This window comes from Saxophila tyrrhenica (assembly GCF_035928015.1).
Source record: "Saxophila tyrrhenica strain CCFEE 5935 chromosome Unknown scaffold_3, whole genome shotgun sequence".
Lineage (NCBI taxonomy): Eukaryota > Fungi > Ascomycota > Dothideomycetes > Mycosphaerellales > Extremaceae > Saxophila > Saxophila tyrrhenica.
Window position 1 is genome coordinate 824,103 of NW_027041735.1, and position 14,210 is coordinate 838,312.

Genomic DNA, 14,210 nt, shown 5'->3' on the forward strand with positions numbered 1-14,210 from the left:
GAGTCCCGACCCCGGTGCAAATGACGGAGAAACGCTGAAAAATTGGAAGGAACGAAGGAGAAGGCGGGGGCCGATCCCGGCTTGTGAATGCAGGAGGCACGTGCTCGTAAGAACTGAGCGACTTCGAGTGAATCCCGACGATACTGCATGTAACCTACTCCGTGGCCATCCTAAAAGTACGAGTCCGAAGAGGGTCTTGACAGCCACGGAGTTGAAAGCTCGTTGAGAGAAGAACATGGGCATAGTACGCGCGGGGAATGCAGCATTTCACAGGACGATATATCCAGATGCTTGTGCAAAGACATACATTGTGAGGATGTTGTATGTTGCGACATACAGGTCTACCCAGATCAAGTATGCCAGGAGTCAGGTACAGCAGTACTGTTATCCGTCAACGAGACGCGCTCCTCCCCCTCCCACCCGTGCAACGTGTCTCTAGAGGGTAGCGTCCGTCGGTGATGATTGACAAATGCCCAACGACCCAACGGTGTCTCGTTGCGCTGCAGTACTCGCTTGTCTTCCATAGGGCGTAATATAAGAAGTCGTCAAGAGAATTCCATAGAACTCGTCACATTCACCGGTGGGCGTCAGATGTAACAGCTCCCCCAACAACAACAGGAAACGGCTTCTCCTCGCAGACACCGCGGCTCAGTGTTTGTGTATTACGAGGTTGCCGGACCGTTGACTATCTTCCCGTAGGAGAAACAGGGGACACCTAGGTGTACGACGCGCATTGCAGTGTCGTTGTCGTTGTTTCCTTCACCGGCCACGCTACCTCAAGTCTTGGCAGCTGCGCTCGGCTCGGGTCGAGCAATTGCGAGCAAGCCTCTATCACAACAAACCACACCTTCTCCAAGCACCTCTTCACCACTTCTGCGAATCACCCCACCACCAACACTCCTACCAACCCAGTCGCAAACAGAACCGAACCGAACAGAACAACAGCCATGGCGAACGAGGTGAGTTCCCATCCACGTCCAGACCGCTGCCTGCCGCGTCAATATGTCTTCTTCCCAACAAATGCCTCAATCGCATCTTGTCGCTGCTGAACACTATGCTGACCTCAACTGTGCACAGCGTGAGAGGTACGCCATGCCGACAGACGAATTTACTACGTCCCAGACGGCCACTAACTCAGACGATAGCAAGACGTTCCTCGCGCGGCTGTGCGAACAGGCCGAGCGCTACGATGGTACGTCATCCGCCGTCTAATCTGTGGTCGCACCAGGGCTAATACACAGTACTGCAGAGATGGTCAGCTACATGAAGGTGTGTGAACTTCCAGACCAGAAATTGCAATTCTCAATACTGACATGTGATTAGGAAGTCGCAAAGGTACGACAGCACCCTCAGCGTTCCAGCCACGCGATAACGCCCTGCGATAACAAATCCCCATCCCCAAGCTGTAAGACTAACGATATGTAACAGATCGGTGGTGAGCTCACGGTCGACGAGCGCAACCTGCTTTCGGTCGCCTACAAGAACGTGGTCGGCACGCGTCGTGCTTCCTGGCGCATCATCTCCAGCATCGAGCAGAAAGAGGAGGCCAAGGGCGTTGAGAAGCATGTCGGCATCATCCGCGAATACCGTCAGAAGATCGAGGCCGAGCTTGAGGGCGTCTGTGAGGATGTGCTCAACGTTCTCGACGAGAGCTTGATCCCAAAGGCGGAGACCGGTGAGAGCAAGGTGTTCTACCACAAGATGTGCGTGCAGCAAGATGACACGACAAATGACGGCATGTACTGATGAAGTGACACAACAGGAAGGGAGACTACCACCGCTACCTCGCCGAGTTTGCATCTGGCGAGAAGCGCAAGACCGCTGCCACCGCTGCGCACGATGCTTACAAGGTATGACTACACTCCCAATGCTATCGCATGAACCGCTCACTGACTTCACCCTCAGAACGCCACCGACGTCGCCCAGACCGAGCTCACCCCAACCCACCCCATCCGTCTCGGCCTCGCCCTGAACTTCTCGGTCTTCTACTACGAGATCTTGAACTCACCAGATCGCGCATGCCACCTCGCCAAGCAAGCCTTCGACGACGCCATTGCCGAGCTCGACAGCCTCTCCGAGGAGTCCTACCGCGACAGCACTCTCATCATGCAGTTGCTCCGCGACAACCTCACCCTCTGGACCTCATCGGATGGTGGAGAGCCAGATGCCGCTGCCGCCGGTGAGGCCGCTAAGGGCGAGGAGAAGGCACCTGAGGCAGACAAGCCGGCAGCTACGGAGGCTGAGGCGGCACCTGCGTCTTAGATGCCAACTTCGGGCAAGATGTGGTAGGCGGATGAGGTACGAAGAGCAGATGCAGGAGGCGTGATGAAGCAGCAGGTCTAAGAACGAATGGTCCACGATGCTTGAGCAAGAAACCACTACGAAGTATTCCCCAAGCTGATATGGCGCACGAAGATGAACGGAGCAGACTTTTTCCTCAGTACAGCGTGTCAACCCCCCGTCAAGCGCGGCGCACTCGAAGTGCCGTGCCAAACGTCCTCCTTGGTTTTTGCAAGCAGATTACCCGGTGTTGCGTCTGGTGCGTTGTGTGTGTCTTTTTTTGATTGCAGACTACGGTCTTGCAAAGGGCGGAATGTCACCTAACCCTCACGGTCTCTACCTTATGTTGTCTGGTTGTTAATTAGCTCGGTAGCGTTAGCAGCAGGCAAGGCATGAATTGGAAATATATGATTAAACAATACCCGATGTTTCGATTGAGCGTGATGAGGTGAGGTCGTGGATGCTTTCTGATCACTTCTTTGCGAGGATGTAGACTTACGGTGATGTCTGGGCTAGTATTTGCTAGATCAATGAGGTAATTGTCTTAGCGAAGTGCATGTCGTGCATGTGAAAGCGTCAACTCAAGCTTGCTATTGTTCTCCGCCAAACAACAACCCCACATCCCTCTCCATTGAAACAACTCTCTTCCCACAACTTACAACACCCACTCCACCTCCACCTCCCACCCACAAACATGGGCAACATCGACTTCACCTCCCCCCTCTGGGCCGACCTCACCCCCCTCCCCACCGACGAAGGCGGCGACCACCCCCTCGCCGCCATCGCCTACACAGAAGAATACGCCACCACCATGTCCTACCTCCGCGCCGTGATGGCGCTCTCGGAGCACTCTCCCCGCGTCCTCCTGCTCACCGCCGAACTCATCGACATGAACCCCGCCCACTACACCGTCTGGCTCTACCGCGCGGAGACGCTCTTCGCTCTGAGCGCGGATCTGCACGAGGAGTTGGAGTGGTTGAACGAGACGGCGTTGGATCATCAGAAGAACTACCAGATCTGGCATCATCGGATGTTGATCGTGGATCGGCTCGGGGAGAGCGAGGGAGAAGCGGAGTTCGTGGAGCAGATGTTTGAGCGGGATGCGAAGAATTATCACGTCTGGAGTTATCGGCAGTGGATGGTGAAGCGGTTTGGGCTGTGGGAGAAGGGGGAGTTGGAGTTCACGGAGGGGTTGATTAGGAGGGATGTGAGGAATAATTCTGCGTGGAACCATCGGTGGTTTGTTGTTAATGGGCGGGAAGGGGAGGGGGTGGAGGGGGTGGAGGGTGTGAAGGGGGATGAGGGGGTGAGGGAGAGGGAGGTGGGGTTTGCGAAGCGGGAGATTGGAAGGGCGCCGCAGAATTTGTGTGGGTGGAGTTATTTGAGGGGGGTGGTGAGGAAGGGCGGGATGCGGTTGGGGGAGTTGAAGGAGTTCGCAGGGCAGTTTGCGGGTTTGGATGGGGGGGAGGTGAGGTCGAGTCATGCGTTGGATTTGATGGCGGAGATTTTGGCGGAGGAGGAGGGCGGGAGGGAGAGGGCGGGGGAGGCGTTGGATATGCTTATGGAGACGTATGACCCGGTTAGGAGGAATTATTGGGAGTATCGGAAGGGGATGCTTGGGCTGCCTAGTGCGGCGGCTTGAGCGTGGAGGAAGAGGGAAAGTTGGAATCGGCGTTGGAAAGGAAGATACCCAGGGTCACGATGTTGCTATACAATGCTATCAAGTCTCATTACGCTGCTACGGGAGCAGTCATTGCGCTCGGTACGTTTCCATCTTCGAGGTAGCCAGTGTCTGGTGGAGTCTGCGGCGGAGTCCATTCGTTCAAGGCGCCGTTCGTGTAGCCACTGGTCTTCATGTCGTCGTGTGCAGTGACGGCGCTGGGCACACTGTCATCGTTGCCACCCATCGATACGTCGGCGTCGACGTCGCCAAACTCCCGCTTCCACTGGTCAATCATACCCAGTGTCACACCATGGCCGCCGCAGACGATGAGCACGACCTTATCATCTGGACGTACAGGCCTGCCCAATGCTCGCTCCAATCTCCCACCGTAGCACAGCGCCACCGTAACGCCGCACGAGAGCTCGACCATGATCCGCTCGTCATCCGCAAAGCGCCAGCACCCCATCGCCGCTTCTGCATCGGTGAACACAGCACTCTTCACCTTCCCCGACGCCTGATGCCTAGACGCAAGCTCATACGTCCGATCCGACACCCTCACCGCCCCGAGCGTCTTCGCCTGCGACGTAATCCCGGGCAACGTCGAATGCTCGCCCCTCTCCAACGAGCTCGCCAACGAATCCGCCCCCAACGTCTCCATAGCCAGCACCTGCGTCCTTTCCCACCCGTCCGCCCCCTCTGCCTCCAAATTCTCCATAGCCTGCAAGACCCCGTTCAACATCCCCCCACCCCCAACACTACACGCCACGACCTCCGGCGCCTGCTCCCCCATCCCCTCCATCTGCTCCCGCACCTCCTCGATCATCGTCGCGTTCCCGTCCCAGATGTCTTGATGATCATACGGCATAACATGCACGCCCTCCTCTCCCCTCGCCTCCGCCTTCTTCATCACCACCTCCCGCAAATACGTCTCGCTCTCCCTCAGTCCACAGCCGTACTGCACGACCTCCTGCGCGCCCGCAGCTTTGATCTTTGCAACCATGACATCGCTCGTCGTCACTGGCACCACGACCGTACACGGCCTCCCCAAAAAGTTGGCAGCGTGCACGGCGGCGATGCCGGCGTTGCCGCCGCTGTTGCTGTAGAAGTGCACTCTATCGGGGCACGGGGAGCGTTTGAGCGCGCGGAGGCAGAAGTTGGCGATGCCGCGGGATTTGAAGGAGCCGCCGGGTTGGAGCGTTTCGAGTTTGAGGAAGATTCTGCTTCTACGGTTTAGTAGGCTGGTTTCATCGTGCCGTGATGGCAGGTTTGGGGGAAGGGGGAAGAGGAAGTGCAATCGTACCATCCTGCTGATTCTGATAGGACGGAGGATTCGATCAGAGGGGTGGTGTTCCAGGGTTTCTTGTCTTTGATGGCCATTGTGACTGCGGCTCTTGCTGGCGAAGAGATATAGAAAGGCGGAAGAATATATGTAGACAGGCAGAAGACAGAAAGAAGATACAATGAGCAGCGAGAAGGCAAGAGTGGTTGATCGCACGATTACATGTACGCAGAAACGAACGCAACGAACCATTGTTACTTATCTCCCCAACACCCTCATCATTCCGAAAACACCCTTATCGCGACAACACCCCGTGGGATCTTTGACTCCATGGAGAATGTGGACTCGAGGGTTGAAGTAAAGCTCTTTGCAGACCAGAAGTCGAGATTAGATGCCCGCTGGACGCAGGTACGGAAAGCCGCCGATAAGCGCCTAGAAACCGGGGACTTGCTCTCCAAAACGGGCTCGCGGTTACGGTATCATTACCCTAGACTTTCTATCTTCACCCTGGTTGAGACTCCCTTCGTTTCCCGTCAGATGAGGAGTTGCATCCGGCCAGACAACGTGTCGTCCTAATCAGATGATGCGTCGTTATCGTCAGGCTTTCTTCACGGCCATCGGACACTCGAAGTTCACACATCCTTCTGCGCAGGTGCGTACATGCTTCTCTTCGCACTGGCTCTCTGGGGTGTGTTTGTCTTCAATGCAGCCGGTTTCGGACGCTTCTTGTTGACAGCAAGTCCAATACTTCTTATCGTCAACCAGATGGGTACGGAAGCCTCTCCGGTAAGCCGCGTCGCTCCAAATAAGCTGCGACCGGATCACAGCATCAGCGTATGGTTTTTGTTCCAACTTTCCGTCGTGGTAGCAGCACTCTCCGACTTCGTTTTGGGCGACCGGGTAGTCACTGCCGCAGTGGCCGCAGTACTCGAAGGCCTTCTGCCTCTTATCGTCGGAGCCTGGGATGGGTAGAGTGAGGTACTCTTTGATGAGGTTGTGCGCTTCTGGGAATGTATGGGCAAGGTTCATCAAGCAGACCCGAGCGTTGAAGAGTGGTGCTGTGTCGATGGCTCCATCTACCGTGACTTCTTGGGGTTCCGGCTCTGGCGTGCTGCTGTCGCTGTCGCTGTCCTGCTCGCCGTCTGCCTCGTCCGCGCGCCCTGACCGCGAATCCGCACGCTGCAATTCTTCCTCCTGCATCTCTTCGTTCTGCACGTGCACGTGATGTGATGTTGTCGCGGTATTCGATTCCTCGTGGTGAGGGTTTTCGCAATGAGACTCGCCTTTGTGAGACCAGTTGTCGTGAGAGCCCTCGTGCTGCGGGTCTACGAGATCGAACACTGCGTCGCGCGATTCTTCGTGATGTGAGGTTTCATGCTGCATTTCCCGGGCGCTCAAAGCATAGAAGCTGGTGTGAAGTGGCTGAGCCTGATGTGAGATCGTTGGCCGTGATGTGAGGTCGTGGATCGAGAAGAGGTTTTTCGCTAGAACGTTCTTTCCTGCCGTTTGCGCTCAAGTGGCATTCACTGAAAGTTCTCCGTTGCGATAGGCATGCGCGGCAATCACACTTCAGTCGTGGAAGTCACTGAAGGTAGCGGAGAAACTGCACATGCTCGCTGTTCGCTGTGAATGTCTCAGTGTCACCCATTCACCACTGCACACTCTCCAGTCAGCAGACAATAGTCTCGTACTTGAGCGGAGGCCAGATCAAGCTGGTGGGAGGAGGAGATCGTGTCGGCCGCTCGAAACCGCTGTGCGGCATGGTGGTCATCATGCTGAGGCCATGGACAGATGTTTCTTCCCTCCTGTCAGAGAAGATGGCAGTGACCTGGTCATCCAGCTTGCATACCATGAATTGCGAGCGCGCTTGACGGAACTCTGGCTTTCCGGCATATGTTTCGATGCCACGCAACCAGGCTCGTCCCATCTCTCCCAGCAGCAAGTCCACAGAAAAGCACCAGAAAATTCTTCTTCATCCGGAGGGCTTGGAGAGCTCCCATCCTCCACGTCCGCCCAAGCATCATGGTCTCTATCCTCTTCGAGCTCGCCTTGCCACGCTCAGCACGATGAATCTGCAGATGTATGATTGCGAACATGGCTGGATGATAGAATGGACAAGCTCCCACCCAGTTATGCAACACAGCATAGTCGCCTCCGCAATTACCGCACATCTCATAGCGCTTCCGCTTCTTGTCTTGAGAGCCAGCAATTGGGGCGGTTAGAAGTTCTCCGATGAAGCGATGCGCCGCTGGCTGTGAGCGAACCAGCCTTCTGAGCACAGAACGTACTCGCCACTCTGCTGCTTCGTCAATGGCAGTGTCCAGAGTGACCTCTCGCGCTTCTGGCGATCGCATGTCTTTGGCTGATTGAGTGGCGTTTTCGCTGCTTTGCAAGGTTTGTGTGGAGGCCCGTAGAGTTTGCGGGAACTTCTGCTACCAGCCGGAAGGTCAGTAACTCAAATACCACAGGGCTCGCATGGCGGCTTACGAGACGGAGACATATCGGTGTTGTGTGAAGTCCAGCTCTCAAAACAACTCGAGTCGGGTAGGTTTCAGGCTCTTCTGGGTAATGGCTGGAGTGTTAGCTGTGAAAAGATCTCGCTGATCGATTTAGCCACTGCTGCGGAACGAAACGCCCTGGTGCCACGGAACTGTATGTTGTGTATCAATATCAAGCCGCGAAGCGCCGAAAGCAGAATGAATGTGTGGTGGCTTTCGATAGTGTCCGCGCACTGCGATCGCCCGGAGAGGATCTTTGCAATTGGAAGTTGATGAAGGCTTGCACGATTGGTGTTGAAAACTCCATCGCATTCAGAGGCGTATCGATATTCTGTTTTGAGGGCATACAGAAACTGTAGCGTTGCTCCGCTGGGTCTAGGCAGGCAGAGCTCGCCGAGTCCTAACATTGTATCTTCGAAATGGATGCTTCGGTCAAGTAAGCAAGTCAGACACTCTTCCCTCGACCCTCAGACGTGCGACCTTGTTCCCCTTCGGCACATGCCTCGAGACAATACATCCATCTTCATCCCCATGGCGGTCGCAACAGTCGTAAATGAAGGCTTCCGGGAACTCCTCTTCAGTTGGGTATTCCCATTCATTGTCGGCGTCGGCCCAACAATCGTGATCGTGATCAGGCTCCTTCTTGCCTGCTTATGTCTCAGTGTAAACGTTTGGAGCGACCAATGAGCTGGGCGTACCCGGGTGATACACGCAGCATCCCACCACATTCTCACTGACGTTGTAGTCTGAGTCGCAGTTGACGCACATCTCGTTAGCCCTTCGCTTTCTCTTCGAATTGGTGATCGTGGTGGTGAGGCGTTGCTCGATGAAATCCTTTGCTGCGGGTTGTGCCAGAATGAGTTCCTTCAGAACGCCGCGGAGCCGGTTATGCGACTCCTTGTCGATTATGTTCTCCAATGATGTGTCTTCGGGCTCTCGGGGAAGGTGCCTCCTTCACGGTCTGATACTCCTCGTAGACTTCGCCTTCCGAACCCTGCTCTGAGCCGGATTCGTCTGAAACGTGTGAGTTGGACCGAGAAAAATTGCCTTAAGGATTGACTCACTGGGTGAAGACATGTCGGGAGACTTGTCGTGTTCAAGACCGACGTTCGTGGCTAGAAGATGCAGTTTCGAGTTCTCTTTGAGCACGCGTCCGTGCGCCGAAGGGATGGCTGTACGAAATGCTCAGCTTCCTCGGAGCGGAAGAAGTCTTCTGCAAGAGCACTTTCGCTGCAGCAGCACACCGTTCAACCCTTCAAGACATGGTCCTGGATGAACTCTTCGATGTGGTTGAAGTAGCCTCGCTCGCCGACGGTGTTGTTGTGGTCGCCATACGGTAGTTCCTTCCAAACGACTTTCTTCGCTCGGCAGAGCTTGAACAGTTGCTTCATATGTCCTGGTCTGCGAAATGATAAGCTTGCTGAGTAGGTCCCATTTGACTTAGACAAGCCACTCACGGTACAATCTCATCCTGCAGCCCGCTCAAGAACAGGACTGGAATATCCGTGATCTGCGGCAACATCTCCTCACTCTTCCAGTGCTCGTGACACAGCGGAGTGAGGTACTTTGCAGCAGGCATCACACTTGGTATCATCTTTGCTATGCTCAGGAAGGTGTTCTCGAGAATGAGACCCTTGATGTCGCCAGTACCTTTGTTCTTGGCGACGAGATCGATACTGACCGCACCACCCAGACTTTGACCATACACGAGGATTTTGTTGCCTTTCAGATCGTCCCGCGAGCGGATGTAGTCGAGTCCGGTTTGCGCGTCGATCATCAGGCCTTTCTCGGTAGGATTGCCGGTAGACAGGCCGTAGCCGCGATACTCCAGCATCAGAGTCGTACATTGGATGTCGTTGGCCAGGATTCGGGCGATGGGGAGACGGTGGCCAATATTGCCAGCGTTGCCATGGAAAGTCAGAATGGTCACAGGTCTTGCTGCGGCCTTGTTCGCTGGGCGGACGAGGAAGGCGCTCAAGCTCTCGCCGTCAGAAGTGGGTAGGGTGAGCTCTTCATAGTCCTCGATGCCGACTGCTGGTGGTCGTGGGACGTCTGTCCGGGCACCTGGTGGGATGTTTCGAGGATAGATGATCTCACTGCAATGGGTGGTCAGTCAAGGGTTTTCAGAGGCGTACATAGACTCGGATACGCACTTCTGCCAATAATACAAAGCGCCTCCCGCTAAGCTGACGAGACCACCACCGAAATACAATGGGAACCTTGCCCAAGTCCACAAAGCAGAAGCCATCCTAAGTCTTCAAACGCCGTGTGAAGCCGCAGGCTTGGAACAGGTTTCGTGGTCAGTTGCTCGATCTTTTACACAATGAACAGTCACTCAAATGCGACTCCGGTTGTTCGTCAAGTTGTTCTAGAGAGTCGTGGTTGCGGTGGAGGTCGAGGACAAATTGAGAAGCAGCAACGGCGAAACTTCGGCATCTGCGGTCCAACGCGTCAAGCTTCGGCCTGGCAAACTGGATGTCTTTGAAACAGCTCTCTACTAACATCACCTCACCTCTCTCGACATCTGGCAGTCAAACACCAAACCAACGTCTCGACAAGCACATCACAATCGACTTCGGACTCCACTATACATTCTTCACCACCACAACCAGGCGCAAAGATGCAGCAAACGGGGATGCTGGGTGAGGGTAAGTAGCGAAGGCTCATTGGCGGCAATGAGCCTCAACTAACATTCCTAGATGGCATCCACATCGACATGAACCACCTCAAGAGCGGTGAAGTGAACCTCGGAACATCCATCATGGCGATCAACTTCAAAGACGGCGTGATACTGGGCGCAGACAGCCGAACCACCACCGGCGCATACATCGCAAACCGAGTCACAGACAAGCTCACACAAGTCCACGACACCATCTGGTGCTGTCGGTCAGGCTCCGCAGCGGACACACAGGCAGTGGCGGACATCGTGCAGTACCACCTCGGCATGTACGGCGTGACGAATGACGAGCCTCCCACCACCCAAACAGCAGCCGCGCTGTTCCAAGAGCTGTGCTACGACAACAAGGATGCGCTGAGCGCGGGGATAATAATAGCGGGATGGGACCACAGACACGGCGGACAGGTGTATGCGATTCCCCTCGGCGGTTCGCTCCACAAGCAGGCGTACTCTATCGGCGGCTCTGGATCGACTTACATCTACGGTTACTGCGACGCAAACTGGCGAGAAGGCATGTCGGAGCAGGAGGGCATTGCGTTTGTGAAAGGTGCGCTGCAGGAGGCGATCAAGTGGGATGGCAGCTCGGGCGGTGTGATCAGAATGGTGGTGCTGACGGCGAAGGGTGCTGCGAGGCATCTGTACCTGCCCGATCGCAACTACGAAGGGCCTGGGACGGACAAGCCATAGGCGCCTCTCTGGTCAGAGACGGTGTCCTCGAAGGATGATTCTGCTCGGCGTGGGCGTAGAGGGATGTTCAGCAGCGGCATTTCAAGCATGGGCATTTGCTGCGATCGTGTACCAATAGGACATGGCATATACTCTATGGTGGTAATCATCTACCCAACCGATTATGATGCTCCAATGCCTGTCGACGGATGTAGCCTGCATAACTAGTCCCGCTACGGCCGCGGTGCTTACGACACGAGCCCGGGATGACGGCTTGCCACGCTGCTGGTCGAAGAAGCAGACTGGTTTGCCGCGATGCAACAAGTGGCCAAACGAACAATACGAGTCCATCAAACGGAGACGCGAACGATAAATCTATCATATGCACATGTAATCTCCAGGACGCCACAATTTAGTGTTGAGAGCTAAAATGACATCGGGGCCAAGCGTTGTTGCGGCAGGGAAGCGGGATGTAGATCCATCGAGTTGAGGTTGCTGCTGCTGCTTTCTTGCATCCACTTACGACAACTACACTTGTCTCCCTCCTCCATACCACTCCCCATATACCACGCATTGCAGCTGTCTCATTGACTTGAGCACGGCAGCACAGAAGAGGCTGCATCGGACGGGCATGATCCAGGTATGTCTGTAAGATTGCGCGTGTTGTTGAGACGTTCTTGCACGACCAGCCGGATGCCCTATCTTTTGACCGCTTTCTGGACGAGGACCTCGTTATCAGCGCCACCACTGGTTCACTTGGGCAAGAGTTGCGATATTGAGGATAACCGACCGCGTGGGCATGATCACACCTACACGACCAATTTCGATTACGATCTGGGTACAGCGGTACATTCACATGCGCGGCACGTGTTAACCGGCCAGATTAGCCTCGTTCTCGAGCCACACCACGACACTCCACCTGTCCTCAGGCCTCTTCACTTTGAATAAGACTTCGTGGGAATACCTGAAACTGACTTACACCTCGTCCTAGACACCTCTCCCAGGACCAGTCGACGAGCTAACATGTCGGTTGTACTCGATGCGGTGAACAACTTCTTTGGGCCCAGTCACTCCCAGTTCGCCTATCACGAAGCGCCACGAGCGCACGACACCGAACCTCCTCCGAAGAAACGTAGCCGGACGCCAACGAGGTCGGACACACCTATGTCCGCCTCCCGGCAGCGAGCATCGAGCTCATCGACCTCGCGCACAGCACAAGAGCAGAATGTGCCCTCCCAGCAGACATCGCGGACACCCGCGCAAACATCAGAACAGAGCGCAACGGAAGCGCCTGAGCCACCTTTAGCGCCAGTATCTGCCCCGCCCTCAGAGGCGTTGCAGCCGGCTGCAGAAGGACAGCACACCCCAACAGCACAAACAGCAGATGCACGACAAGGTCGGCCTGCTAAGATCAAAGTGCGCGATTTGGAGCACATCCAGAGCTTCGCGACGCAAGACATGGGCGCATTCTCTGAGATAAGCAGCCGCAGCCAGTCAAGATCGCGGGGGCAGCAGGACGAAGCGCCACAATACGAGATCAGTGACATGAAGGTCGAGCACATCATAGAGATGGTCGCTGGACTTCTGACGAAGATCACGACTACGAACGACCAGCAGCATGAGCATTTGCATCGCCAACCGCCTGCGATGGACGGCGCAGCACACCTGAACCCAACGACGAACAGCGTCCTTGCATTCCACGGGAAGAACGTGCCTAGCATCACCATCCTGAGCTATCTGAGCCGCATCCACAAGTACTGCCCCACTAGTTACGAGGTATTTCTGAGTTTGTTGGTGTACTTTGATCGCATGACGGAAAGGGTCAATGCTGGGCCGATGCAGTCTTTGCGGCAGGCAAACGAGGCAGCATTGGAGCAAGATCGAAGCGCAGGCGGATCGAGCGAGTCATTGACGGACCAGATGGAGGGAGTAACAGCTACTACACCCCAGGGTACCCAGACAGCGACACCGCCGGCTTCTGGCGGATTGGAGAAGGGACAGCACGATGGACGGCCAGGGACACCTCACAGCAGGTCATACCAGCCAGACTCGCCTTCGATACCACAAGAGCCGACAGCAGACCCATACAACCTCTCGCACTTCTTCGTGGTGGACAGCTTCAACATCCACCGGCTGGTCATAGCCGGGGTGACGTGCGCCAGCAAATTCTTCTCCGACATCTTCTACACGAATTCTCGATATGCGAAGGTATGCACACCTCAACCATCACACCCCCAAACTATCCACTAACAACCCTCACAGGTCGGCGGCCTCCCCCTCCCCGAACTCAACCACCTCGAGCTCCAATTCCTGCTCCTCAACGACTTCCGCCTCTCCATCCCTGTCGAGGAAATCGAAGCCTACGGCACTATGCTCGTCGAGTTCTACGCCCGCGAAGTCGTGGCGCAGCAGCGCGCAGCGCAGGCGCAGGCCATGCAGGCGCGTTCGCTGAGTGAGAGTTCTTCGGATAGCACGTCGACTGTTCGCGCGGTTGCGTGAGCACACTCGAAGCATCACCCCTGGCCTTGCAGCACGGTTGGGAAACATTCTAACGACGACACGAACGGCGTTCTCTGGCGACGACTACGGCTTCTTCACGTTTGCGACTTCGACTTCACTTCATCCGAATACCCGAGACGACCTTTTTTCTAGACACCGATAGACTTTTGCCCGCCGCGTTTTAGGGGCTTCTTTTTCTTCTTCATTACTGGCTTTTGCAGCGCTGTTTGAGTAGTGCTAATACCCAAGTTTGCTTTGTGCAGCGTTATGTTCTGAGCGAGTTTTGAGGGCGGGGTGGGAGCACATAGAGTTGTTTTTATGACGGTGGTGCGGTAATGGGGGCGTGGCGTTGGGGATTGGCAGGCTGGTAGGCAGGGTTCTAGATTGAGCGTATTACGGTGGTTCTTTTTCTGGGCTGAGTTGCCTTCTCGTCGAAGTTTCACGTTTTCTGAGGACCTGATATTGGTATGACAGTGACAGCATGGTCTCTGAGCTGGCTGCGACTTTCGACTAATGCAGCAGGGCCAATTGAGGTGGCTGTTTGATCTTTGTGATGCTGGAGTTGCCTGTGCTACTGTATACAGGGCAGAGTAAGCGTTTGAGCCTTGCTGTTGTGATATTTCATCGGGAGTGACCGGTTCGCCCGGA

The 14,210-nt window shown here is 55.4% G+C and overlaps 7 protein-coding genes across 7 annotated transcripts; 4 read left to right on the plus strand and 3 right to left on the minus strand.

Annotated features, from left to right (window-relative positions):
* Window positions 1-947: 947 nt before the first annotated feature.
* LTR77_002255 (uncharacterized protein) lies at window positions 948-2,262 on the plus strand (the record flags this gene model as incomplete). The annotated part of the gene is made up of 7 exons (XM_064799514.1): window positions 948-959; window positions 1,078-1,192; window positions 1,250-1,269; window positions 1,324-1,335; window positions 1,429-1,703; window positions 1,763-1,850; window positions 1,906-2,262. 7 exons carry the CDS (start codon window positions 948-950, stop codon window positions 2,260-2,262), a joined length of 879 nt encoding a protein of 292 aa, XP_064662269.1.
* Window positions 2,263-2,974: 712 nt separating this feature from the next.
* Window positions 2,975-3,922, plus strand: RAM2 (CAAX geranylgeranyltransferase alpha subunit; the record flags this gene model as incomplete). The annotated part of the gene is made up of 1 exon (XM_064799515.1): window positions 2,975-3,922. One exon carries the CDS (start codon window positions 2,975-2,977, stop codon window positions 3,920-3,922), a length of 948 nt encoding a protein of 315 aa, XP_064662270.1.
* Window positions 3,923-4,010: 88 nt separating this feature from the next.
* On the minus strand, window positions 4,011-5,320 carry CHA1_1 (catabolic L-serine/threonine dehydratase; the record flags this gene model as incomplete). Its single annotated transcript, XM_064799516.1, has 2 exons — window positions 4,011-5,163; window positions 5,244-5,320. The coding sequence occupies 2 exons, from the start codon at window positions 5,318-5,320 to the stop codon at window positions 4,011-4,013; spliced, it is 1,230 nt and encodes a 409-aa protein (XP_064662271.1).
* Window positions 5,321-5,819: 499 nt separating this feature from the next.
* Window positions 5,820-7,149, minus strand: LTR77_002258 (uncharacterized protein; the record flags this gene model as incomplete). The annotated part of the gene is made up of 2 exons (XM_064799517.1): window positions 5,820-6,650; window positions 6,901-7,149. The coding sequence occupies 2 exons, from the start codon at window positions 7,147-7,149 to the stop codon at window positions 5,820-5,822; spliced, it is 1,080 nt and encodes a 359-aa protein (XP_064662272.1).
* Window positions 7,150-8,967: 1,818 nt separating this feature from the next.
* Window positions 8,968-9,968, minus strand: bem46 (bem46 protein, variant; the record flags this gene model as incomplete). The annotated part of the gene is made up of 3 exons (XM_064799518.1): window positions 8,968-9,121; window positions 9,178-9,816; window positions 9,874-9,968. The coding sequence occupies 3 exons, from the start codon at window positions 9,966-9,968 to the stop codon at window positions 8,968-8,970; spliced, it is 888 nt and encodes a 295-aa protein (XP_064662273.1).
* A 372-nt stretch (window positions 9,969-10,340) lies between these two features.
* Window positions 10,341-11,084, plus strand: PRE3 (Proteasome subunit beta type-1; the record flags this gene model as incomplete). The annotated part of the gene is made up of 2 exons (XM_064799519.1): window positions 10,341-10,368; window positions 10,420-11,084. 2 exons carry the CDS (start codon window positions 10,341-10,343, stop codon window positions 11,082-11,084), a joined length of 693 nt encoding a protein of 230 aa, XP_064662274.1.
* Window positions 11,085-12,086: 1,002 nt separating this feature from the next.
* Window positions 12,087-13,562, plus strand: PCL7 (cyclin-like protein interacting with PHO85; the record flags this gene model as incomplete). Its single annotated transcript, XM_064799520.1, has 2 exons — window positions 12,087-13,271; window positions 13,326-13,562. The coding sequence occupies 2 exons, from the start codon at window positions 12,087-12,089 to the stop codon at window positions 13,560-13,562; spliced, it is 1,422 nt and encodes a 473-aa protein (XP_064662275.1).
* Window positions 13,563-14,210: the final 648 nt, after the last annotated feature.